Consider the following 26,120-nt stretch of genomic DNA (forward strand, 5'->3'; position numbering starts at 1 on the left):
TGGCATTTGCTCCATGGCTCTCTGGGGGCATCAGGCAATGTCAGATTTGTCTTCACTGTTGTTAATTGATACCAGTTTCCCGAGTGAAATTCGATCTATGTCTTCTCCATTCTCCTCGTTCTTTCTACATTATTGGCAATCTCCATAAGTGCTGCCCAATGACTTTTCAATAGCCGACTTGTAGCAACAACGATGCAACAATCGGCTCTCCGCAACCCCAGATGTAACCCCCGCATTTTCAGCCGAGAACCCTGGTACCAAAAGTATTGCTCGGGTAAATACTGCTCCAATCAATTATAGCTGGTTATGCACATTTTTGCTACGCGCTCCATCCCGTTCCAGGCGGCTTTTGAAAAGCCTCCAAGTTCAATAACCTACTTTGGTGCCGACTGCCGGAGGAAACAGTATATAGTTGACTTCAAGATGCCTCGAATTGGCTCTCGGTGGTGATTAATAGCTATAAAGCGACAAAGACACTCAAATATCTGTTTTTCTGTTCTCTCTTGTTCCCAAGTTTTGCACCATGCTTTTTACATTAATCACTGGAGCTGCGATAGCAGCTGCAATGCCGACAAATGTTGGCAGCTCATCATCTAGGGTGACTGTAAACAAGAATGTACCGCAATCCGCTGGAGCAGCAATTCTTGCTCCATTTGTTTCCTTCTCCATCGAGTTTTCATCCTTTCCCGATTTTGCAGGTATGTTAGGATAATCTTCTGTTTAAGGTGATAGCGTGATGACGTTTTTGTAGGCAACAAATCCAAACCTAATGGATTTTCAAATCAGCTCCTTGACAACCTTGCTGACCTACAAGGAGTGAAGCCACATATCCGAGTCGGCGGTAATACTCAGTAAGACAACCAACAATTGGCGAACAGGAATCATGATATAATGACTTGCAGAGACTTTGCACTATATGATCCAAACTTGAAGACCCAAATCAATGGCACTGTAGTACCAAGTGTGTCTGAAGATTACCCTTACATTATATCCATTGGGCCTTCATATTTTGAGGCATACTCTACTTGGCCTGGTGTCAAATTCAGTCATGGATTTAACTTGGGCAAGAACACAAGTGCTGCCTACGACACATTGATTGCTACCGTCCCCTTAGCCTGCAAAGCTCTCAGGAAGGACAACTTTGCCTATTGGGAATTGGGAAATGAGCCCGACTTGTTCACCGGAGCTGTTCGACCCTCTGGGTGGAATGAAGAAGACTATGTGGCTGAATGGTTGAACAAAACACCCATTATCAAAGCTCAGATTGCCAAGGCTTGCCCTGAAATGACATCGAATGCGGCATATAAATATATTGCGCCATCGTTTGCAGGATTAACCAATGATTTAGATCCGATCGAGACATGGGATAAGGGGCTGAATCAAAACCAAGATATTGGGATGAACTCAATGCACAAGTAAAGCCTTCCTATGCTAGGTGCTTACCCAGAGAATTTGGACAATTGACTAAAACCATGTCTAGCTACATGGGCGGCGCTGATTCCCCCGGAGTCACTCTTGCTCATACTCTGATGAACCATACTGCGGTTGTCCACAGCGTCTCTCAGCATGCCAACCTCGCCCGTACGCTGAGCCAGAAAGGCCTTACTAAAGATAGAGATATCCCATACATCCTGGGCGAGATGAACTCCCTCTACCACCAAGGCAAACCGGGTCTCTCGAACTCCTTCGGCGCCGCACTCTGGGGCGTCGATTTTAATCTCTACTGCGCCTCTCAGAGCATTCACCGCACCCACATGCACCAGGGGACAGATTACCGCTACGCGTCATGGCAACCAGTACAAACCGACAAGACCACCATCGGTACTAAGGCTCCGTACTATGGCAACGCCATGGTGGCCGCCATGCTGCGCGGCAGTGGAGACGAAGGGAGCGAGGGCCGTGTCCAGCTGGTCAATCTGGAGATGCCACACGAAACCGAGGCCGCCTATGCTGCGTACGTCAACGGGCAGCTGGCCCGGATCGCCATTATCAACATGCAGCAACATAATTATACCGGCAATAATGACAGCTCGGCGTCCCGTCCTTCGGCATCGTATCAATTCCTTTTACCCGAGACCGAGGGAAAATCCCTTTCGGTCCAACGGCTGCTGGCAAATGGTAGCGACGCTATCACGGGAATTACCTGGGATGGGTGGTCTTACAACTACGAGTTGAAGGGTGGTGCGCCAGTGCGACTGCACAATGTCACGACTGGGGAGACCATCGCGGTGGGAGCAAAGGGGGCGGTCGAGCTCGCAGTGCCTTGGTCGAGCGCTGTTATCTTGAACCTATAGTGTTAGTTCAAGTTCAGAACGGAAATAAAAGCGGGGGACAATGAAGCCAGATAGAAGTATGAGAAGAAAGATGGTTCAGATAGGAATCGGATCGGATGTAAACGTTTTAGATCTATCACGGTCGGGCTCCTGGGAGATTCTTCCCCTAGTTCGAGAGGAGAGATGTTAGTCCTAGAGGCAAAGCTTAGCGGGGAGGGTTTGAGTCATTATAGACCCACTCATTGCGCATGGAATATGGAACATGCGAGTAAGCCGTCGTGCTATACGTCGTATAGTTGGGCTAGTTCGCTGCTAGTTCCTTTCCAGGCGTGGGGACAAAGGTTCAGGTCGAATAATCATACTTCATGAATATGAGCTATAGAGCAGACTTAGTCATCTGATGACCGAAAACCTGTAATCTGCTTCGCTGGAGAAAGTTTCAGCCAGTAGGAGCTCTATGGTAGTCCTACTAGATTGGGACCTGATTTGCATGATAAAAATCTAAACACGAGCCTTGGCGAAGATGGAGCATCATGATCAATGCGACTGGTAAAAGAACGTTTCAAACATCGTAGAATAACCGTCTCCCTATTCTCTCAAATATTTTCAAATCCCGATATGAAGCCCGATATGAGGACGCCCTCGCCTCATGGCCGCGACATTCCGGCGTCACCGCCAGACGCCATTGAGGTATGATGACGAGATGCATATGTCATTAGTCCACCAATGTCATATTGGACAGCCTTTAGCGCCTGGCTGACATTTGTGGTGGGCGGGGAGATCCTGAACACATCGTCGAAGGGACAGCGCGTACGACAGTATGTACCCTTTGTCGACCAAGCCACCTGGAGTGAGCATTGAACCACCGCATTGTAATCCAGAGCGAACTACGTAAGTGAAGTGCTGATCCGATGCTCATGCAAGCCAATGCACAATGTTTCCTGGTACCAGGTGTCCCTAACCTGCACGAAGCTTGCAAAGGAAGCGCACGCTGGAGCTTATGGTCTAGCTCGTACTTTTGGCAGTTCAGCCACCTCCGCTGGATGTTGGAACCCACTCAAAGATACAGCTAGTCATCGCACTGGCAGTCTTCGAAGGCACCAGAATTGAAGATTGTTGAACGATGTGCTTTTAGGGGGCTTAGGGGTGGCCCCGCTGCCACGCAAGGGGTGCGGAGCGCCACTTTGCATCTGGGCGTCTGGGCGACTCTGCCCGGGGGCTCACAGCAAGCCAAGGGCCGATACGTGAATGGTGAATCAGGGAGAAGCTTTGATCTGTCCAATCCGCCCCTACCGGGGCAGGCTTTACTGTATATCATTCGTCGGTTTACCTTCAGCCAAGATGGGCCTGCACGGGAAGCCAAAGACCCCTGTGGGAGCCCGTCGATGGCAGATGCGACCCTGAGGGTGCGTCGATGAAAATGTGGGATTCTTTTTGAACAAATTGAAGTACCGACGGACTTGGTCAAACTCGAAAAGCCTGCTGGGTAACTTTTTTCCCGGGCAAGAGTCTGGTCTCATGCCACCAAATATCGATGATTGAGACTATTTCCCTAATTCGACTCCATCCGCTGGGTTACCGACAGCGTAGAACGTACTTTCTGCCAAACCTTGCCCAATCCTCTGTTTTTCAGACCCAAAACAACACTAAGGTATTACTGTACAGCTGCAATGCTACTGAGGTGGGGGGAAGAGGGCCTCACACCAGCCCTAAGTGCACCAATGATGAGAGAGAGGGTATATTTTCCGGGAGTGCGTGGCGCCAGCCCGGTTGGCAATAGTGTCGTGTACCTAGAATGAGGGAAAATGTTGGGGAAGCCCGGCTGGATACAGTAGGAAGTGCCCGCTGGTGCAGAGAACGGAGTACAGTACAGATGACCCGGGGGTGGGAATGTTCGCGAAACATTACAGCCACAATAGACCTGGCGGGTTGGAAATAAATAAAAACTCTCCATCGTAATGATCCGCTTCCCGATGTGTGATCCACAGGCCCGCGCGCACCCAGTGGATGACTTTTGACTGACGATCCAGGATCAGGAAATTGATCCTAATAGGTCGTCCTTTATGGTTTCTTTTCCAATTTGCTTTTTGATACGGCATAGGCAGTGTTTTTTTTGGATACTGTCGGACTTCACTCAGGATTCTATGTAGTGATGGCCCTCTTAGTGTCGGGCAAATGAAAGATGCACCCTCGAAGAATCTATGAGTGTGACCTTAAGGCCTGCGCGACATTTGATATTTTAAATGAAGAAGAAGAAGAAGAAGCAGAAGAAAGCACGACGTATTGTAAGTGATCCTTCACCGTGACTCAGGAGCGCATGTTAGGCCTCCTTCGTACGACTGGCCTTCCATGAAGGGTCTCAGCCCGCGCGTTCCATGGGTTTGGATAAGCTCAAGATTCGATGGTGGTTTCAATGGCCTTATCTGAGCAGCTTTGGACTACCAATGGGTTGTCCCTTTTAGGCCGTTTGGACCCTTTGGGCGTTCCTGGGGCTTGAAAGCGGAGACTCGATGGCTTGCCAGTTCTGTCGCTGGTTCATGATCAGATTTGTGCACAGACGATCGAACTGGGCCCGGTCAAAGTTCGGGGTGAAGATATCGAGACAGCTATTGGCTAACTGAACGGCTTGTTGACTCAGTTTAATGTACCTATACCGTCATCGATAGCTGTTACCTGTCCCACTCTAGGGCCTTTCCAGCGGCCGCATTACTCTGCTTGCGAGGCTTTCGGGGCGCTCTGCAGGTTGCTGGAAAGGGACTGAAAATAGACTGGAAAGGAACGGGCGACACTTCCGCTTTTTCCTCTTGGCTGACGCCGACTGTGGCATGAACCCATGAACCTTACAAGACGGATAGTCTCGCTTCTCACGAGTCAAAGCTCTATCTGTATGAGCTCTTCTGGTTGGCAGCCAATGCGTTCAGAGGCGCTCTGGCCCATGCCCCCGCCAGGAAGCCGCAGGTCGTGGCTGAGGCACAGCCTGGTGATCGCCGATCAGTCTCGATGATTCGCGGGGAGAAGCTGTGTATTGGGCGATCTGGTGATCGGTTACAGTTGGCCTGCTTCTGTCAAACCAGTATATCCGCTGGTGAATGCCTCGGTAGTGCAGCTCTTCAGCATGGAAGCTTGGGTTTGCCTCGACGGGCTAAGGGTATACCGGCTGAGAAACGTCCAACGTAGGGATCACGGTGCGGCCCAGGGACAAGGTTAATGCTTGTCAAAGAGTCTTTGTGGCTGGTGTGGCCGGTCCGAGCGCCGGATCGTCTGAGTTTGATACTCGGTTAAGCCCAGTGAGACGATCTCGGATCCCCCGAAGCTGCCAAACCATGGATACCTGGCTTTAGATGCGGCGAATGGCGTGGCGCAGAGAGACAAACAGCCCTACTGGAAGGCCCGGTGGCTCGTCCGTGCGCGCTGGCGCACTGGGGCTGGACCGTCGGTTACGAAGCAACTGAGAAAAAAAAAAAAGAAGAAAAAATAAAAAAGAAAATCTGAATAGGATTTGACGAAACATATCACAGAACAGAGTGGATTGCACTGGCGATCCGATCGCAAGATGCAGGATCGTCGAGATCGTATACTGCACTCCGTATTCCGTACTTTGGCTTCGCTCTACTTGTAGATGATACCCTTATTGCCACCGGGTCAGCTCCGCCGATATTTCCTTTTGTCCTTGCATGCGCATGGTCGCAGCTTCTCACGCAGCTCCTGTGCCGGTGTCGTGTGGAGACCTGCCAATACTCTCGGGTTTGACGGAAACCGTGGATCGTTCGAGGGCCTTCGTGATTCCCAGAACTACTCACCTGAGGTCCATGGTATAATTACAGTACTTCGCGTCCCTTCCCCCTCTGCTTCATCGCCCTATGGCCTCGGACTTGATTTCCATAGGCAGGCACCCGCGTCCCAAAGTCCCAGAAATCCACTCCTTGGTCACGTCCTTGTGGTGCAAAAAGGAGAGGGGAAAAACAAATCCCCAGATACTATATATCACATACCCCTGAGTGGGAATCGCATATTTGATTTCCTCCATAGAGTCCAGATATAGTCCAATTCCTACCGTGCACACAGCGTGACTATATTCTCGATCAATCTCAATCCGAACAGACGCACTCGGAGGGGCAGCCCCTAGCCCCGTCATTCTGCGTTATCCTACGTCTTGTACCATGGAGATGAATCGACCACCCCTAGGGCTTGGTGAAGGCCTGGATCGCAGGCATTCCGATAGTTCGGTGCCAACGCATTCACAAGCCATGGTAACCAATCCCAATCATCTCAGCGACACGAGAGAAGTGGGAGAGATGTTTGAAAAAAAAAACAAGACTAATCGCGTTGATGTTCTGAACAGGGTCCTGATGTTGAGTTCTCACACCCACACTTCGCCATGATCTTCATCAATCGCAATGGTGAGCTCCAGATGACGGCCTCGAAATCAATCGCAGGATGCGGTGGTGCGATCTTTACCCCCGATGTGACAGACCGGTTCATGGAACTGGCTGCTCCGAATAGCTCGGCTGCCATGCAATTCAACCCAAGTAAGCAGATCAACGACCTAATATTGGGATCCAGAGCATAGTTTGACGTAAGAAATGTTACGGGTAGACCTAAGTCAAAGTGTCCCTTCTCCTTGGCCGGCCCAGTCAAACGCAGGATTGGTGCACGCTGGTCAAACCAGACCGGCAGATTTGATCCCCTGCGAGTGGCAGTCCAGTCAAAGACAACGAAAGCGACGTGATATGAAGCGCACAGGAATGGTTCGACCTCAGCCGAAATCAGTGTCTCCGCCACCAACTCCACCTCCCGGGAAAACTATACTTCGCGTGGGCAATCGAGATCTTCTAAGACGATACTATGAGAAGGCATTCGAAGATTTCCAGCAATTGAACTGTCGTGCCATCGCCAAATCGTACATCAAGCTTGTTGAGCCTCGCAAGCAGGTTCATTTCCCATACAATGGCCGAAAGGTTATCTCGGGGGTCTCACAACGGGTCGATCCCGAGGAGACTAAGCCTGGTTGGTGGCCAGCCGGAGTTCTTCATCGCGAACCAGACCATCTTCTGAAACGCGGTAAGAGCTATAATGAAAACTTCACTTGGACTATGAAGCTGATGCACGCAATAGACCGACTGAAACTATTGGTGCACATTCTTTGCGAGCTCAAAGATAGTCACGAAGTGACTGCGGAAAAGCTACGTGATGCTGGCCAAGATGTGCGACGCCAGATCACCCCGGAAAACCGACTCCAAGTTCTTGATGAAATATATTTTGTCCGTCATATGGAAGAGCAGTATCTTGACGGGAAGATTGGTGAGGGAATTCTGGGCGAATCAGTCTTGATTTCTGGTTACTGACAAGACAATAACCACCTAGATGCAAACACACTGGTTCAAGTGACAAAGACCCATCTTCCCGAGGCCATTTACCAGGAAGATGACTTTTCTTCACATGCCCATGCCGCGCCCATTGCATCTCTCGACACTGAAAATGATGGCGATTGCTTCGTTGAAAAATCGAAGGCTTCGCTTAGGGATGGTGATCAGGCAGCTTACCCAGTCCGACAAGTTGTTCCACTTTCTCCTGCAACAAGTGAGTCCAGTGGCCCCCATAGCCCGACTTTCAGCGCCTATCCAGTCAACATGGGCTCCGCCGCGATGCAGCAGGAGTCTCCGACCATGCAGAAGCCAATGCCCACTGACCCTAACTTCATGCATGGCTTTTACGGACAACAATTCCTGCCAACAGAAAAGGCCCCTCCTTCCTACTGGCCTTCAGTACCGCCAATGCCCCAGGTCTCACAGTTTGGGTACTAGTCTTGCAAATATGGGAAACCTTTATTATCTCGATCAGGGAGCAATGCCTGTCGGGAATCTGGGTAGGCAATGAATTACGAATACGAATAACATCAATATGTCAGAAGGCTTTTTTTTAAAGGAGAGGATATTTTGTGCTTGGAGTTGCTGTGTGGTAGTCTGATAATTTTGCGGCTGTATTACATTAAGACATTTTTGTTGTACTACATTGAAACATCACTAAGAAATATGAATATAGTGTTGCGAACATTTTCTTGATTGAGGCCATTTTTTTAAAGCTGTGGAGTGATTCCAAGCCGGAAAACGTTCATATTCCATACCCCATCCAGACAGACCATCATCGTTGTATATGATCAAACTTCAAGGTCGTCATATTCCTTACTGGTGATAATTTTGTCGGCCAATTGGAGTCCTTTGTGTCCCTCAAATTGGCCAACCTGGCCCTCAGCCTGTGGAATATCGACTGAGGTTGAGTTGAATGGACTATGGCGGGTTGCAAAAACAGCATCGATTTCCTCAAGAGCACGTCCCTGGAATAAAATATCAGCCAAGAATATGCCAAATTTGAAAATTGCTCTAATCTTACCTTTGTTTCCGGGAGAAAGAAGAACGTAAATAGCAGAGCCAAGACTGAAATACTTCCAAACACCCAGCCTACCTGGAAGTGAATCTCATCCATCATATATGGAATAGCAAAGTTGGTCACAAATGCCCAGATCACGTTCCAAGAAGTTCCTAATGCCTGAGTTTTCTCACGGACAGCCGCATTTGGTATTTCTGTACCGAGGAGGTAGGGGATAGAAGCACCCCCCATCTGAATGTGAAACAAATGTTAGGTGAAAAGTGATTTAGGCGTAATAGCGCATGGTAACTTACATTATAACTAAACGCATAAAGCATGAAGGCAGCTACGATAGCGTTTTTCTCTCCATCAGACTTGCTTTCCTTTTCTCCAAGGCCGGCAAGGAGGTACATCCAGATAGCCTGAAAAATAAAGGTAATCATGAGGCTTGGCCGGCGACTGGTGATAGTAGATTTCAGTTAAACGCTCAGCTCAAAGGAAGATTAGTAAACATACCCTATTCTGTCTACCATATACATAGCCGGAAGGACAGCGATAAAGCCAAGGCATGCGCCTATAATGGGATATGTAAATGCTTGATCCGCATATCCGTTGGTCTTGTAAAAGGTTGTTTGATAGGTAGACACAAAAGCTTGACCAGTAGCCTATAACCCCCATTTGATATGTGATCGTTTTACAAAGAGATGAACTGCTCACCTGTTGAAAGAAGTAATAGACCATCACAAGAAATGTTCGGCGTAGATTACTTCCCTGCCAAACTTCAGACCATGGGGCTTTATGCACTTTTTCCTGTAGAGATACTCGAATAGCCTGGATTTCAGCCTCACAGTTACCATTATCGATGTCTTCTTTTAGTCTCAGACGACAGAGAGCAGCCATTGCTTCTTTATTTTGATCCTTGGAGAGAAGCCAACGTGGAGAGTTCGGAATGAAGAAAGTAAAGAAAGTTATTACTAGAGAAGAATCAGTAAGATCAAAGAACATAAAAGCCGAAGATATATGAAGTTCAGGCGAGCCTTACAGACAGGGAAGATAAACTGGATACCCGTGACTGTTTTCCAACCCAGCGACTCAGTAGTGGTGGCAAATGCCTTGTTGACAGCTGATGCAAGGATCGTTCCGACACTGAGAAATAGCTGTAAAGAGACGATGACCAAACCACGGAAAGAAGCCGGGACAATCTCAGATTGATATGTGCTGAATACCCAACTTTTCAGTGGTCCGTATATTTTATTTTGAATAGAAGCAGCACTCACGTCACATCAACTTCAACGAGGCCTACTGAAATATAAACAATGACTCGGCCTACTATAAATTGTGCCAACCGTCCGGTTCCATTGCCAGAACCAGCTGCTGTAATCTCAACTGAAATGGAGATCAATAAACATCCAGGGTTTCACGCTGAAATATATATCAAACTCACCAATAATCCCAATTACCGAAACAGCTGAGAGAAAAAAGAACAAGATGCGGTGGCAAAACCTCTCTATCGCTGGCCCAGCGGCTAAGCACCCAATAAGTTTTCCAATAAACGCAAGAGATGTCAAAATAGAGGTGCGAAATGAATCTATTGCATATGTTTTGGTGCCGGCATCATAGGCGCCGAATTGGTTCACGAAGCCCTGTAATGAAGTTGGTTAAATTATTGTTGTGACAATATATGAGAGAGAGAAGACTCACAGGATTAGCCAGAATACCACCAAAACTGCCTGTGTCATATCCGAAAAGGACATCACCAACTAGGAGACAGAAGCAGGAAAATAGGAGCATAGGGGTCAACATGGACCACACAGAACGTGGGTTCACCATCCTGAAGTTCGGAAGGAGCGTCGAACGCAATGATAAAGGTAGGGCTCAGTTAGCGCAAGAGCAGACGAACGATTTAAGCCGCCATCCTAGGGGACGAATGCGTTCCATATGAGTCTTGCCAGCTTCAGTATTATCGAGGTCCTTCCGTTATGATCGCTGGTCCGTGTAGATTAGAGCTCGCCCAAACTCAGCCCGGTATGCTTCCCCACAATATGGGGTGCATCATCAAGCGATCAAAGCACGGAAGCAGGAGCCACTGAAAGCAAGTCTTACATTTGCTCGCTTGGAGCGCCCTCGCGCAGCACATTAGCTTTCCGAGCGAGAAGCCGGCACTTATCCTGTTTGGATCCACCTCGCTCGGAAGCGAGATGAGGGGGGGCCGCGTAGCCAGCGACACTGCCCGAAGACTAGCGCACCGGCTAGTATTTTGTCATCTTTTTCCCTTTAAATACTTATCAGAAGTTAAATGTCTTGAACTTTTTTCATGGCTGATCTGGTATTTGACTGAGAGTACTTTCTACCGTCTCAGAAGTGACCCTTGACCGTATATCCCTGTACAAAGGCACCTTAATCAATCTGAGAACATACTACTGCAACAAAGACAGTGCAAGAACGAGTACTAATCTATCAGCCACAATTTAGAGATGGAGAGTGCCCCCAATGGGACGCAAAAGCGTCCAAACTTCCTTTTCATTCTCGCCGATGATCTGGTGAATTCGTCAGCTATAATTCCCTCAAAATGTCAACTGACGCCCATGCTTCTAGGGATTTTCTGATATTGGCTGTTATGGAAGCGAGATTCGCACACCTAACATTGACCGTTTGGCCTCTGAAGGCATCCGTATGCTCAATCACCATGCTGCCGCAGCTTGTTCGCCGACACGTGCAATGCTCATGAGTGGCACCGATGCGCATCTAGGTGGACTAGGCGTCTTGATTGAATATAAGCAAAATGCACACGGCGCAAAGCGATTCTCAGGAAAGGCTGGATATGAGGGGCATCTGAACAATGATGTGGCGACTTTACCTGAAGTTCTGGGGGATAACGGATATTTTACTGCAATGTCTGGCAAGGTCAGTAGCAGTGCTTGGCTGACCATCGAGATTCTATACTTATTGCTATATATGGTAAGCTGACATATTTATCAGTGGCATCTTGGACTGCGTGCCAGTCAGGGTCCTTGGGAACGCGGTTTTCAAAAGGCATTTGCTATGCTCCCCGGGTGTTGCAATCATTATGGCTGGGAACCCGTTCAAGAGCGCTTTCCTTTCGGAGGATCACCTATCCATGCCGAGAATGGGCTCAAGGCCGATATGTGGGTTATAAATGATGAAAGCCATGGTATTTGCGCGGACTGACCTAGTTTCATCATTAGAACTGCCAACACAACGGAAGATCCTGATGGCTTCTACTCGACCGACTATTATACCAACCAATTGATTCAATATTTCGAAGGTCGGTCGGAATCTGAGCAACAGAAGCCTTTCTTTGCATTTTTACCCTACACCGCTCCCCATTGGCCTCTCCAATGCTCCAAGGAACAACGAGACAAGTAAGAGTCAATTCAAAATAGTCAGACCCGCAACCTCCACTGACCTATCCGTATTAGGTACAAAGGCATGTATGACGATGGACCATATGCTTTAAGAGAGCGACGCTTAAGCAAGCTTGCTGAGATGGGTATCATTAATGAGTCTGTTGTTCCCCACAAAGTCGAAACAAGCACTGTGGGCGCCGGGGAGTGGGAAAACCTCACCGCCGATGAGAAGAAACTGTCCAGCAGAGCCATGGAGACATATGCCGGTATGGTAGACTCAGTCGACATCAATGTTGGTAAGGTGGTGGAATACTTGAAGAAGACAGGAGAGTATGACAATACATTCATCGTATTCATGAGTGATAATGGGGCCGAAGGCGCTGCGTGAGTATCACATATTCCCAAATATCAACCTTGAAACAAGCTGACGAAACGACACCCGAAAAGAATTGAAGCAATCCGTAAGTAACAAGAAGCTCATAATAAGCAAAACTCGGGGATTATTTTTCTAACTGAACTTTAGCCGTTATGGGAAACAAGGTTGTGAGCGCTATCCACCGGCACTACGATAACTCCCTCGATAATATTGGATCTTTCAACTCATTCACTTGGTAGGATACGTCTTATTATTCAACAAGGGGTTTCCATTAATATTCATTATTCAGGCTCGGCCCACTGTGGGCTCAAGCGTCAACTGCGCCATCGAGGCTATTCAAATGCTTCCCTTCCCAGGGCGGCATCCTTGTTCCCTGTGTTGTCAAGCCTCCAACCAACACTTTCAATTCGTCCTTCCAGCCAGGGTCTTTTAATAGATCGTTCTCAACAGTGATGGACTTTTTGCCCACCTTTCTCGAGCTGGCTGGCGTCTCGCTGCCTCCTGCATCGGAGAAAATTCCGGCTTCTGCTCTAAGTAGAGGGGCTTCCACCCGTTGCAAAATGACCACCTTTCGGGGAAGAGATGTTCATGCCATACGAGGCAAGTCCTGGGTCCCACTTTTTGTGCAAGACAAGAAGGTCGAGGATGAGGAAATGTGGCACATCCACTCGTCTTCAGAGCCTATCGGATGGGAGCTCTTTGCGCGTGGAGCACTACGAAAGGGGGACTGGAAAATTGTTCATTTCGCTAGAGCTCAAGGAGGAGCTGGCGAAGGAGATGAGGGGTGGGAGCTGTTCAATGTCGTTGAAGACCCTGGCGAGACCAAGGACTTGGCCGAAGCGGAACCAAAGAAGCTAGCGGAACTTCTGGCATGCTGGGAGGAGTACGTAGTAGAATGCGGTATTGTATGGGGCGAGGATGCTCTTGCACCCGGATTTAGCGTTGAGGAGGCTCCGGAACTGTGGGAAGATGAGCTGGAACTACAAAGATCGTGGATGGGGGCTGGGGCAGGACAATGTCCGGCTGCGTGCCGTTGAAAGAGGCAGGCCGTAATAAAATATCATTCACTAGAATATTTGTCAATCTTTTCCACACGTTTGTTCACAATAAGCTCAAAAATATAGCTAGGGAGGTGACTTGATGCTCATAAGCGGATCATAGCCATTGTAGCACCCATTTATTCATACGAGTTATCGGAACAGTATCTAGAAAGGGTCGGGCAAGAATGATCCCGTTGAATGCTGGATAAGATCACGCAATTGAGCGGGCCCATGATCAATAGACGCAGAGTGGATATGACGATTAAAAAGGAATGAGTTGCGTGGAGAATAGGGACGCGTAGCCGAGATGTCTCCGCTCGTTCCGAGCGAGAATAATCACTCCGAGCGAGACATTCCTTGGCGTTCTGTAGCCCCAAACCCACGCAGTCTTGTCAGAAGTCTCTAGCTCAAAGATGATCAGAACCCATGATCTTTAAATGAGATAGTATGCCCCATAATCTGTTCAATCCCTAAGGTTTAGGCTCTTTCAGGAAATGGCATCTTAGGTGGCCCGGTCAAGGAGCTCGAAAATGTGGGGCCCCGGATTTGTCCCCCCTCCGGACTGTTAGGGGGACTTCGCAAACTTCCCCTCGCTCCGAGCTCTTCTGTATTTCTTAATTCTCGTCCAAAAATACTTGAGCCACCCTGGGAATGGAGGACGTCGGAGTGGAGACTCAAATACAGGGCCACGCAAGATCCCATGCGACTTCACGGAACTGTGAGTCTCCCAGTACCAAGATACCGATCCGACGTACTCGAACCGGTTGCACTACATGCCGATCAAGGAAGGTAAGGCAACCCTAGAATTGGATAGCAACGAATTGAACTCTCTGAACTAATCGAGAGTCAGGTTAAATGCGATGAGAAGAGACCGGCCTGTTCACAATGCCAAAAAGGGAAGCGACTCTGTGACTGGTCAGCGCCAGGAAAAAAGAGAGTTCAATATTCACGAAGACCTAATGCGACGTCATGTATCACTTGTCGCGAGAAAAAAGTAGTTTGCTGTCTGTCAATTGCTGTCTGATCCTATCTAACTTTCTCCTGCAGCTCAAGTGCGTCGGAGACGTAACAGCTCCTTGTGGAAAATGTAGAATGACGGGCATAAAATGTGTTCGCGCTCTTGAAAGTATTGAACCTGCACCCGATGATTCTGGACAACAAGGGTATCATAGTGGTGCAACCATCAGAGATGCTGTTTCATCCTCTTCTCTTCATGTATCCTCTCTGAGAACGCGTCTAGATTTACCTAGAGCTTCCACTGGTGCCGAACTCGAGTCACAGTCATCCACTCAGCAGCAGCTCACAGGTCATCCACCACCATTCAAAGCACAGCTACCGTCCAAATCGGAACTTGAAAAGCTGATTCAGCTCTATTTCTCGTCTGTGCATCGTAAGTATCGCGCTATCGCGCTATAATGCTTCTAGTAGAATATGCTAATGTATAGGCTGGTCTGAAGACTTTGGGTTTCTTACTTTTATTCACCCGCTGCACTTCCACCGTCTTTTAGCTGACGGCAAAGCCCCTCGTGAACTCACTTTGATCATGATTGCAAATGCAATGCGGTATGTAGAACACTATTATGGGGATTATCCGGCAAGTACTGATGCAATAAAATCAAAGATTCGCTGGTGAAATCTCTTCAGAAAACCTGGCCAAAGCAGATGCTTGGGCTGATACAGCAATCGAGGCTTTGCTTCCCCGAATCTACCAAGGCTTCGGAGCCATACAGCTCATGGTATGTATTTGGTATCTGATAGGTTGCCCGTGATTCAATTGCTGTGCCGAAACAATGCTAAAAGCGTAGCCAGACACTTCTACTCGCCCAACACTACGATTTAAACCGGGGCAACTTCACATCGGCGTGGTTACTAGGGGCTAACTGTACCCGGTAAGTAATAGCAGCTCTGAGTACTTGATTTGTCATTCTTGGATATTTCGAATATCAAAATACTCGATAATCATGAAATACTGATTTACCTAGAATGATGCAAATGATGTCTCTCCAAGCCTTCGATCGCACTTATCCGGCTACGTTTCCGCCAAATTTGCATCTCTCGCCGTTGCTTTCCTGTGAAGCCCTCCGACGCCTAGCATGGAGCACATTTTTCATGGATTCCTTAGTCGACGGGGGGCGATACGGGTTTCACACTGTCGACGAAAATTCTTATCGCCTTCAGCTCCCGTGTGACCAAGCAAGTTTCTTAGCCAATGAGACTGTAAAGACAGAAATGCTTTTCCATCATCAAAACGATCCATCATCTTCCACCACTAATGAACATATTCAACGCGGGCCGTTGGATATGTCGGCATACCTCATTCGAATTGCAGCTGCTCGCCGTCGGGCCTTGCACTTTGCGTTCCGCGCCTCTCACCGAGAGGAGACCGTGGAGAGAATGACGACCGAGTTAGAAACACTGGAGGAGGATATAGGAGCGGTTGTTGCCGAATTACCAAAGCGCTTTCAATTTAACGCGGACAATATGTTTATTCACCGTGAGCGGCTCACTACATTTATCGTCCTTCATATTCTGCGTCACAACCTTTTCATCATTCTTGGTAGAGCAGCGCTGCTCATTTATCAAAGAGATCCTTATAAAGCAGACTTGATCGTCCAAGTACGACAGAAGAGGATATCCCATGCCTTGCCTATTGCTAGTATCATTGCCGAGGGTCTGAAAGCAGATATTTGCTTTGATACTCATGTGGGTATTCAAGCATATGTGGCATTAGAAAGTAAGTCGGCAGCATCTGGATGTGTACTGCCCCATGCCAGAATATCAGCATCATTCTAACATGTCATAGTCTTGCTATTTGAGCCCCGACGTCTTGCCAACATAGATTCTAGTGTGAATCTCAAATCACCGGAGCTGATGAAAGCCATTCCCTACCTTTTGACTGTCATCCGAGACCTTGGTCACCGGTCAGAGTCAGTAAAACAATTGGTATGTTTAAGACCACCCTACTTGAGAAAGAACACTTTCATGTATACTAAGAAGACGATCTCCAGCATATTGAAGCCGTGCACCGTCTCCTGCGCTGTGATTTTACCCATGTTATGAATCAAACCGATTTCAACGCATTCCACAGGTATCATAGAAACTGGATGATTGACATGATACATCGAAGCCCTGCTAATCCTTTTCTCTCTATTTAAAGTGAATACCGATTGGTCGGGCAAGACCCGGCCGAGTATGACTTTCGTGACTTTCGATGGGCGAAGCTCGAGCGCATCCGCCGAGGTGCGCGGACCGTGGCCAACAATGAAGGTCGCAACGAAGCATTACTGGAGTATCAAGTTGATGGAGAGGTGACTGATCAATTAGTGGCCCCATCCCCTCGTCTTGATGCCATGGATGTGAACAGTGCTGTGAACATCTCCTGTTCTAGCGTCTCACAGTCTTCCCATGGACTTGGTCTATCACTGTCCACCGGAGCTTCGGGGAGTAGCAACAATACGGCCATGTCCGCCTGGCACTCCCCTGGGCCAGAGAGTCAAGGTCAGGAATTCTCGTTCGACTGGCTATGGCTACTGGAAGAATCCGGTCAGTCGATCTACCAAACGGGAGACCCAGTCACATTCTGGAGTCAGTTGCAGCGGATCTGAGGTGAACATTCGAGATCCCGAGAGTTAGATGGTCAAAGGCACGCTCGGATCGATGTTGTATTACCTTTTATGGCAGTCCGAGAATCGTATACCCTAGTGTTGTCCACTACTGTACCTCTGCCCCGGTGCTCCACTCGACTGTGGCCTGCTCACACCATCATCAGGTTGAAATGAGTCATCGAAACCAAAAATCAAACGAAAAATATTCATCTGTGGATCTCAGCAGGCCATTGTGCTTATAATTTAAGGCATTCATGCTGATATTCTGCTCCGGCCGCTCTGTCCCTCAGTGGCGGAGGAGGTAGTAGAAGTACCGGGGCCTTCACGGCCGGAAAGAGTCCGCAATGTGCCTCGGCCGGACGGTGTGATTGGGCGGTGCTGGCCTGGTCCCGTGGAGCCGCCGACGACGGACTGCCCCAACGACCACAGCCGGTCGCTGAACCCTGGCGAACCACCGCCAGCCTCCCCATTGACCGTCGTTGACCGTCGTTGACCTCTTCAACCAACCACCAGCCACCGCGTCGTCAGGTGCCGCCGCCTGCCTTTCTTGCTGGCTGCGCGCTCATCCTGGTCTCCTCAGCGTTGTGACCACCGCTGCTCAAAATCTGCCGCACCCTCGCCGTTTTCGTGCACAGCACCCAGTCATCGCGCCCGTATTGTTTGGATTGCCAACCACCGCTGGGTCTCCTCCCCCGCGTGAGCCGTGGTCGTGATCTACGACCCCGATAAGGTAGGGTACATTTTCGTTATTTGCCCCTCCCCGAACCATGCAGCCAGATAAGAAGCACGGGTGCCGCGTCGTTGCGCCGCACCCAAAGTCTTTGCGGTTATCACGATGGGGATGTTAACATTTGGTCGTTTCCTTAGCCGGCCTTACCCTCACTACCGGGACGGCCCAACCATCTTCTCCTTCCAACAGCAGTTCTTGATGGAGGAATCCAGCGCGCGCGACCGCCGCAAGTCAGATGCCGCCATGGTCGTCGACTCGTTGGTCACCACCCCATCCGTCGATGAAATCGATACGCCGTTCCTCGACGACTATGACCACGATGACTTCTACTCCCCTCCTGCATCACCCGGCAGACTGTCGCGCACCGGCTCCTTCTCGAATAGCAGCTCCTATCAAGAGGACTGGGAAACATTCCCGCCACTCGATAAGCTCACCATTTTCGATCTCCTCGATAATATCCAACTGTCGCAACGCTTCGAGAAATGGCAACACGCCATTAGCATGCAGCGGGAGAAGGTGCGCAAACAACGTGAGAAATTACGGTCAACAGGCATGGTCGCCAGAGAGCGGGTAGTCGGCGAGTGGAAGCGACGAGTCCCGACAGCCGACGAGCAGCTTGAGAAGTATCGCCGCCGCATGAAGGACGGAGTAGAGCGCCTGGGGAAACAGTGGAACAAGACGGCCACAGTGACCCTGCGCGAGAAAGTGTCCTTCATCGCTGGTGTGCTCAACATCTTCATCAGTGGCTACCTGATTGGAGCCTTTCCCGAGTACTTCTACATTTGGTACACAGCCCAGCTGGCGTACTTTATGCCCATCCGGTATTTCACCTACCACGCCAAGGGCTATCACTACTTTCTGGCCGATCTTTGCTACTTTGTCAACCTGCTCAACATGCTCACCATTTGGGTCTTTCCCGGCTCGAAACGACTATTTATCAGCACGTTCTGTTTGACCTTCGGCAATAATGCGGCTGCGATTGCCATGTGGCGCAACTCTTTGGTCTTTCATAGTATGGACAAAGTTGTCAGGTATGTCAACCCTCAATTTTTTTTTTTTAAAAAAAATGCCTATCCGAAATCAACAGTGATTGGGAGTTAACATCAATTTCTCTTCTAGTCTCTTCATTCACATCATGCCGCCTGTCACGCTGCATTGTATTGTTCACTTGACCCCCGTCGAGATGCTCAAAGAGCGCTTTCCAGCTGTCTACGCCATTAAGTTTAGCCAGCCAGGCGACCCAGAACACTACTCACTGGGAGCCATGATCATCTGGGCCACCATCCCGTACCTGGTCTGGCAGTTGATGTACCACTTTATGATCAGTGTCCGTCGCGCCGACAAAATCGCTGCCGGCCGTCCAACCAGCTTCACCTGGCTGCGCAAATCGTACTCGAAGGCCTGGATCGGAAAGTTTGTTCTAAGTCTTCCCGAGACCTTGCAGGAACCAGCTTTCATGCTTATCCAGTATGTGTTTGCGCTTTCTACTATGATCCCGTCCCCCATCTGGTTCTGGTCTCGATGGGCGAGTGGTATCTACTTGTCTGCCTTGTTTGTCTGGAGTATCCATAATGGGGCAACCTACTACATAGATGTGTTCGGAAAGCGGTTCCAGAAGGAACTAGAGCAACTGAAGAAGGATGTTGTGCGCTGGCAAAGTTCCCCCGACTTCGCAACCAGCCCGCTCATCCTCCCGGATAGCTATGTCCCTGCCAGTGGTGCTCTGGGTGCACCGGCGCCACTGGAGAAACGGTCCAGCATCGACCGAATTCCACTGCTGGATTCCACTGCCGCGCTGACAACTGCCGTGGAGGAAGCTCCTCGGGCCTCCGATTCCACTGTTCGCGAACGAAACTAAGTGCTAGGGCACTTCCTACCTTATTCTCATCATGATACCCCTGGCGCACATTACATGTTTTGTATACGCGATGCTAATCTGCACGGTCTTCTTGACTAATGTTTTCCTGCTATTCTGGATCAATTTGAGCGTCGGGCCGTGTGTTTTTCTTTGGGCGGATGGTACACTTTTCCCTCGCCCCCAGTTCCTTTTCGGATCCTCTGCATAGAAGTTATTTATATTAGATCTTCATGATGAATGCTACGAAATGACTTGCTTTGTACAGAATGTTTACTGCTGCCTGGATCCGTGAATGGCGTTTGCAATGTTCTGGACCACCGAGTATTCTTGGAATGTCTTGGCTCCGATCGGGTCCCATCTGCGCCGATCACCACTCGTCCATAGAAAATTAAGTCCGACACAAACCCGAGACCGAATGCGGCTAGCGTAGAAACGTGATCCATGATCACGGCCTTAAACATCATCTTCCCAGGCCGCTCCGACGTCGCTATCCATCATCATTTATCAGATTGAACATTTGAATTATCGGTTGATCATCTTGGGACTGTTGATTGTCATATATACGCCTCACTGTCCCGGATTCTACCGTTGCCTGCTCGGTTCCCCGGGCTTGTCCCTTTTTTCCCACTCCCCCAACATTTCCGGAAATGTCCGCCACTATGAGGTCGGCCCGACTGGTGCGCAACAGCACGACATTGCGCCCGACACTGGCTGGTACGAACATGCTACATAGCCCAAATGATGCGGTACACAATTGCTGACAGCTTTGCTCTTTTTGATCAGCCCGCACTCGTGCTAGTGCGTTGGGCCCGGCCTCGCTGGCTGCGGCCAACAGCCTCCTGTTCAGCGGTCGCGGCATCCCATCGCAAGTGTCTGCTCTTGCGATTTTGCTTCCCCAGCGTGGCTATGCAACTGAGCACAACAAGTCGACTTCATCCCAATCATATCCTCCGCCCGGATTCAATGCCGAGCAAGCAAAGAAGCCGCTCCCGCAAGACCAAGCACAGTCCCAGACCGTCACCAAGCCTGCCATTTCTCAAGCTCCGCTATCCGATATCGCCAAGACACCTGCAAAGGGCATGTCGACGAAGTCTGTCGTAACAGAGGAGACTAAGAGTGTGGCCGAAGAGAAGAAGGAGGCAAAGAAATTGACCATCGGTCAGAAGATCAAAAAGGAGGTGCAGCACTACTGGGATGGCACCAAACTACTTGGAACGGAAGTTAAGATTAGTTCGCGGTTGGCATTCAAGATGGCGGCTGGTTATGAACTCAGTCGCCGAGAGCATCGTCAGGTTGGTCTTATGAAATGTTCGCGCTGAATTAAGTTGACGCAAGCTAACTGAACTTTTTCAATAGCTGCAACGTACTGTCAAGGATCTCGGTCGCCTGGTCCCCTTTTCCATGTTCATTATTGTTCCATTTGCCGAGCTTCTGCTTCCCATCGCTCTGAAGATGTTCCCCAACCTCCTTCCCAGCACATATGAAGGCCAGAAGGCACGCGAGACTAAGGCATTAAATCTGAGTTCGACCCGCAAGGAGGTCTCCGGCTTCTTGCGTAATACTCTACGGGAGACTGGTCTGCCATTGACTGCGGCCACTGTCAAGAACGAAGAGTTTGCCGACTTCTTCCGCAAGATTCGCACCACGGGCGAGTCGCCCTCCACCGAAGACGTCATTAAGGTCTGCAAGATCTTCAAGGATGATCTGACTCTGGACAATCTGTCGCGCCCGCAGCTGGTTGCCATCTGTCGGTACATGAACCTGAACTCTTTCGGTACTGATGCTATGCTGCGTTACAACATCCGTCACCGCATGCGCCAGATTAAGCGTGACGATCGGGCCATCTCCTTTGAGGGTGTGAACTCGCTCTCCGTGCCCGAGCTGCAAATGGCCGGCGCCTCTCGCGGCATCCGCACACACGGAATGTCTCCTGCACGTCTGCGTGAGGACCTCTCCATGTGGCTGGACCTGCGCCTGAAGCAAGGTGTCCCGTCCACCTTGCTGGTGCTCAGTAACGCCTACATGTATACCCAGGGTGGCAAAGAGTCTGAGATGGCCTCGCAGATTGATGCGCTCAAGTCTGTGTTGTCGAGCATCCCTGAGGAGCTCTTCCACGAGATCGAGCTGGAAGTGCACAATGCTGAGGGCGCCGCGACTAACAAGCAGCGTCTTGAGGTCATCAAGGAGCAGGAGGAGCTGATCGAGGAGGAGAATGAGCAGAACAGTGAGAACGAGGGCAAGGGCGTTGCCGCGCCGAAGGACACCGAGGACATCGATGAGAAGGAGGAGCACAAGATTGAGGCTGCCTCCGAAGGTACGGAAAAGCAGTCCACCGAGGCAACTGAGGCCATGGCCGAAGGCGCCAAAGCTGAGGAGGTCTCCAAAGACGACAAAAAGCCCAACCAGCAGTCGTAGGGCATTCATTCTATGACTAGCTTGGTATCTGTGCTTGTTCTGGCGGTTTCCACTGTTTCTTTTCTCTGTTTCGCTGGTAAACATATAGATCTGGTTTATTTTGTGCTGCTTTTTCTCTCCTTGTTGGGCGATCCTTCGGTTCTCATTCTTTGTTATTCTCCCTGATATGTTGATATAGACTCTTCCTCTCTCCTTCACTGTACCCTTCATCTTCTCTCGACTCGCCCTGGCCCTCCTTTGACTCTTTGTCTTTTTCATCTTGACCTCTTACCTCTTTTTCTGCTCCCTTGCCTTGAAACTCATCCTTGCTTGTTTGCGTTTCCTTTTCTCATTTCTTCAACATGCATCGTCGAGGAGCTGGTCGGTGTGCCCTTTTCGTGATGCTTGGGCGAGAGTGAAATATGGGATGCATTGGGTTGAATGGGGACTCTGGACTCACAATGGGTGCAGTCGATGTGGTTGTCTGGATGCGAAAAGCGCCTCTGTATTGATAGAACAACCCCAATCCATGTGAAGCATTTTCTTGGACTCATGCTAGTTTTTCTATTTCTGATACGTAATATCCTCGCCTCTGTCAGGCTCAGAGAATTGAAGAACACTATACGAAGCTCAATCTTCAAAGTTCCAGTTCGGTCCAGCCATTAGTCACCGGCTACTGTGTAAACCTCGCGACCTCGGCAAACCCCAAACTCCCCAAACCTTCGTTGCAACCGCAGTTCAATTCGGTAGATTCACTTCCCCGCCAAATTAGCCTCGTGGTCGGGATCCATTGCGGTTGATTACGCGATCGCCGTGATTTGAACCTAGATCCGCTGCGTCCTCCCCCTATACTGCTAACAACTACTCTCCACTATCCACTATCCCGCGGTCTACTATGCGGAGACGCCCGCTCCAGCTGCTCGACACTCTCCGCCACAGCCAATTTAGATATACTCACAGCTTGTTAACCCCTCCAGCCCGTCTTTTGCATTCTATTGGCCGGTTGCCCACATCCAGTCCGATGGCTCCGCTAAATCCCGCTTCCCAGGTACGTGTAACGGTGTCTTGCGGTGCCTACCCGGCGCGCACGTCTTGTTCTCTGAACCCAAGTTTCTCTATCCTCATCGTCATGCCAACCGGCCTCCCTGGGGTTCGCCTTGATCACCATCTATGCCATTGGTAGCCGCTTTTGGGAATAGGCCTACCTCCCGTGCCAAGGTCTATCCTGTCTGTGGTTCCCAAGCCCTTCTTTCTGGTCTTTGCTGTGCTGCACCGGTGCTAGACATCCATTTTCAACCTCCCTTTGCCCTCGTTTTTTCTATTTTTCTTTTTTCCCTTGGAAAAATGCCCTATTTTCTTCCTGCCCAATAGGTTCCCACGAAAAACTTCGACAAACCTGTTCTCTAGGTTCAGAAGTAAGTCGTGTCTTGAATCAGGGTGGATGGACATCCCGGGTCCACTATGGCTCTGAAACCCAACCCGAGGCCGCGTGGCAAGTATGTCGCAGAGCAAGCCCGAACAGAAGAAAGCAAGCTGGCATATGACCTGAAAAAGCAAAACTGAATCCCTGAAATGCGTGACCACTTCGAAATGGGAATGCCCCGATTAAGTCAATCAACGTCACTAACCCGTTCCCCGTGCAGGAAGCCATTGAGAGACTTCGAAACTATACCCCACCACCAACCGCATATGGCAATGTGCCACTCAATCGACGAGCAGCCGTGCTGATTCTTCTCTACGCCGACCCCCAGGGTGATCTCCGGGTGGTTATTACGATCAGGGCCAAGACATTAAGTTCCTGTAGGTCTGCCTCCACTTCCATCCAAGAGTTACTCCCCGGGTATGACCATGGCTTGGATCAACTTCAATCCCTGTGTATTATGTCATTATGAGCACCGCAATGACTAGAGAATTGGCTCGGCTATGCGCTGTACGGCCAGACTGCCCTCAAGACCAGCCGATGCTGCACAACATATGCATTATGCTGACGCTATATTGGTGCAGATGCAGGAGAAGCTGCTTTGCCTGGAGGTACGTTTTGACCTCTCCTACACCGTTATCCGTACATAGCATCCGAGCTCCAAAAATCCCCCAAAGCGCGCAAATTTAGGGGAGAAGAAAACAAACCAATAAACCCCAGATCTGGAATACGCTCCGTGAGATGAAGAGCTACCCCATCCCTGCAGCCTCGTACCCATGAAAGAAGCAATTCTCTACGAGATGCGAGAAAAAGCAATGCTATCTGGGGTAAAGCGAGGGGAAACAAAAAGGGGGCGGACAGATAGCGAGCTCTCTGTGCAACGTTTCCCCGACCATCCTCATTTGACTTCTTCCCAACCCAACCAAACCTTATCTCCGTCACCCGCCTCGAAGCAACCCCCAACCACTAACCACCTCACAGGCCGCGCCGACACCCTAACTGAAACCCCCTTTCAGACTGCTCGCCGCGAAGCTTGGGAGGAGATCGGCCTGCCTGACATCGCCCAGCCCCTGCCGCCACCCTTTGCCGTCGAGCACCTCTGCGAGTTGCCGGCTAACTTGGCCAAGACCGAACTGGTCGTGCGGCCCTGCGTGGCCTTGCTGCATGCCTTCGATCCGCGTTCCGGGACATCAGTTGACCCGGAAGTCGAGTTGATCCCGAAGCTGGACGCGCGTGAGGTTGCGGCCGTGTTCACAGCTCCATTTCGGGACTTCTTGCGCGCGCAGGATGATAGCGAGGAACCTGGGAAATGGTACCGCGGGTCATGGAGCCTATGGCATGATAGTAATTGGCGGAGTAAGTGAGATCCTTTCCATTGATATTCGATTGTATTGCATTCCGTGCCATGCGTTTCATTCCTTCCTCTCATGCTTCGTGGACCGTTTCTCCCCAATTGCACCCTCTAAGCCTCCCCCTTTCCGGGGAGGGCCTGATCAACTCGCCCTGTCGGAGCCTAACTCTTCCGAATCCTTTGCGGGACGCATGGCAAGGTACGACAGGGCCTGCGAACATGCGAGAAGCAGGGCCCACCGTCCTGCCGTCAAACCCTCCAGGAACACCCGGACCCACACCCCATGTTTGTTGGCTTCCGATCGCCCCTAAGAGATGAGAGCCTCCACAGCCTTAGCGGGTTGCATGTCTAAGACGTGGCAGGGATAGCCTGTCGCGCCAACCATGCGCCCGGGTGGATCGGGTTCCTCATCTTAATCTTACTTATCTGGCATTGGGGGCATCGGGTTGCCTTGTTTCTTTCTGGGTGGGGAGTTTTTATTTTGTTTTGCTTATTTTCTATTATTTTTCGATCTATTATTTTTGGGCTAACCTGTCGGGACTCCCCCGCACCAGTGCACCAATTCTTCGTCCGCCCCAACGCGGATCGGGTCACGAAACCCCGGCCACGTCGGGGCAGCCAGACGCGGGCGCAGAGCCGGGCGGCCGATCTGCTGGCGGCGCAGGAACATGCCGGCGCGATCGAGCGGTATCGGGTGTTTGGAATGACGGCGCGTATTATCGTCGACGCGGCACGGGTCGCGTATGCAGAAGAGCCGGAATTCGAGCATAACAGCCACTTCGGAGACGAGGCGATGATCGCCAAGTTGCGACGGCTGGGCCGGCTCAGCGCGGTGCGGCGCGCGTCGGATGGGCTAGACCGTGAGACGATGCAGAAGGCGGCGAAGTTGAGCTGAGCCGGCGAGGGTAAGTTAGATAGGGAGGATATACTTCTTTTGATCATATACGGTTCATAACTGGCCGTTCGGCCGTAGCTAGGGCTGAAATGCGGCCAGTGAACCGACCCTGTTCTATCCAAGTTGATAGATCTCGAGATGGGATTGGTAACGGATATTCCGTATACCATTACTTTACCATTACTATACCAATTATATACAATAATGTATCCGAATGGCTTACACTCATCGCTGTCTCTGCCTCATGGCCCCATACCCGAGCCTCTAGCCTCTGTTCGGCCAGGGGACATTAGAAGCGAGCTTTATACTAAAGCGGCCTAGCCTCGGTGGCCCCGGAGTTGATCCAGAGCGCCCTGGGAGAGAGAGAGAGAGGATGCCTGAATGGCCCCGATTCAGAGCCGTGGTTGGCTGGCCAGGTATTGTTTTGACCCTGGTCCTGACGAC

General features: G+C 50.2%; 8 protein-coding genes across 8 annotated transcripts; 7 read left to right on the forward strand and 1 right to left on the reverse strand.

Annotated features, from left to right (window-relative positions):
* Window positions 1-523: 523 nt before the first annotated feature.
* On the forward strand, window positions 524-2,294 carry N7462_002011 (glycosyl hydrolase family 79 C-terminal domain-containing protein; the record flags this gene model as incomplete). The annotated part of the gene is made up of 4 exons (XM_057073737.1): window positions 524-698; window positions 752-851; window positions 903-1,415; window positions 1,481-2,294. 4 exons carry the CDS (start codon window positions 524-526, stop codon window positions 2,292-2,294), a joined length of 1,602 nt encoding a protein of 533 aa, XP_056937378.1.
* A 4,139-nt stretch (window positions 2,295-6,433) lies between these two features.
* Window positions 6,434-8,077, forward strand: N7462_002012 (DUF2841 domain-containing protein; the record flags this gene model as incomplete). Its single annotated transcript, XM_057073738.1, has 5 exons — window positions 6,434-6,523; window positions 6,616-6,802; window positions 6,870-7,334; window positions 7,389-7,574; window positions 7,638-8,077. 5 exons carry the CDS (start codon window positions 6,434-6,436, stop codon window positions 8,075-8,077), a joined length of 1,368 nt encoding a protein of 455 aa, XP_056937379.1.
* Window positions 8,078-8,430: 353 nt separating this feature from the next.
* Window positions 8,431-10,469, reverse strand: N7462_002013 (uncharacterized protein; the record flags this gene model as incomplete). Its single annotated transcript, XM_057073739.1, has 9 exons — window positions 8,431-8,607; window positions 8,664-8,891; window positions 8,954-9,098; window positions 9,156-9,304; window positions 9,357-9,613; window positions 9,682-9,869; window positions 9,917-10,025; window positions 10,084-10,282; window positions 10,341-10,469. The coding sequence occupies 9 exons, from the start codon at window positions 10,467-10,469 to the stop codon at window positions 8,431-8,433; spliced, it is 1,581 nt and encodes a 526-aa protein (XP_056937380.1).
* Window positions 10,470-11,113: 644 nt separating this feature from the next.
* On the forward strand, window positions 11,114-13,420 carry N7462_002014 (arylsulfatase; the record flags this gene model as incomplete). The annotated part of the gene is made up of 8 exons (XM_057073740.1): window positions 11,114-11,179; window positions 11,235-11,543; window positions 11,619-11,785; window positions 11,846-12,022; window positions 12,080-12,391; window positions 12,455-12,468; window positions 12,531-12,618; window positions 12,673-13,420. 8 exons carry the CDS (start codon window positions 11,114-11,116, stop codon window positions 13,418-13,420), a joined length of 1,881 nt encoding a protein of 626 aa, XP_056937381.1.
* A 1,147-nt stretch (window positions 13,421-14,567) lies between these two features.
* Window positions 14,568-17,028, forward strand: N7462_002015 (fungal specific transcription factor domain-containing protein; the record flags this gene model as incomplete). Its single annotated transcript, XM_057073741.1, has 9 exons — window positions 14,568-14,586; window positions 14,664-14,813; window positions 14,869-14,986; window positions 15,045-15,159; window positions 15,224-15,312; window positions 15,406-16,157; window positions 16,227-16,366; window positions 16,432-16,511; window positions 16,581-17,028. The coding sequence occupies 9 exons, from the start codon at window positions 14,568-14,570 to the stop codon at window positions 17,026-17,028; spliced, it is 1,911 nt and encodes a 636-aa protein (XP_056937382.1).
* Window positions 17,029-17,863: 835 nt separating this feature from the next.
* Window positions 17,864-19,616, forward strand: N7462_002016 (glycerophosphocholine acyltransferase; the record flags this gene model as incomplete). Its single annotated transcript, XM_057073742.1, has 2 exons — window positions 17,864-18,789; window positions 18,878-19,616. The coding sequence occupies 2 exons, from the start codon at window positions 17,864-17,866 to the stop codon at window positions 19,614-19,616; spliced, it is 1,665 nt and encodes a 554-aa protein (XP_056937383.1).
* Window positions 19,617-20,263: 647 nt separating this feature from the next.
* On the forward strand, window positions 20,264-22,031 carry N7462_002017 (MRS7 family protein; the record flags this gene model as incomplete). Its single annotated transcript, XM_057073743.1, has 3 exons — window positions 20,264-20,330; window positions 20,400-20,908; window positions 20,973-22,031. 3 exons carry the CDS (start codon window positions 20,264-20,266, stop codon window positions 22,029-22,031), a joined length of 1,635 nt encoding a protein of 544 aa, XP_056937384.1.
* Window positions 22,032-23,031: 1,000 nt separating this feature from the next.
* Window positions 23,032-25,676, forward strand: N7462_002018 (NUDIX hydrolase; the record flags this gene model as incomplete). The annotated part of the gene is made up of 5 exons (XM_057073744.1): window positions 23,032-23,058; window positions 23,654-23,810; window positions 24,015-24,041; window positions 24,412-24,786; window positions 25,336-25,676. 5 exons carry the CDS (start codon window positions 23,032-23,034, stop codon window positions 25,674-25,676), a joined length of 927 nt encoding a protein of 308 aa, XP_056937385.1.
* Between the last annotated feature and the right edge of the window lie 444 nt (window positions 25,677-26,120).

This window comes from Penicillium macrosclerotiorum, assembly GCF_028827735.1.
Source record: "Penicillium macrosclerotiorum strain IBT 26536 chromosome Unknown utg000002l_segment0_segment0, whole genome shotgun sequence".
Classification (NCBI taxonomy): Eukaryota; Fungi; Ascomycota; class Eurotiomycetes; order Eurotiales; family Aspergillaceae; genus Penicillium; species Penicillium macrosclerotiorum.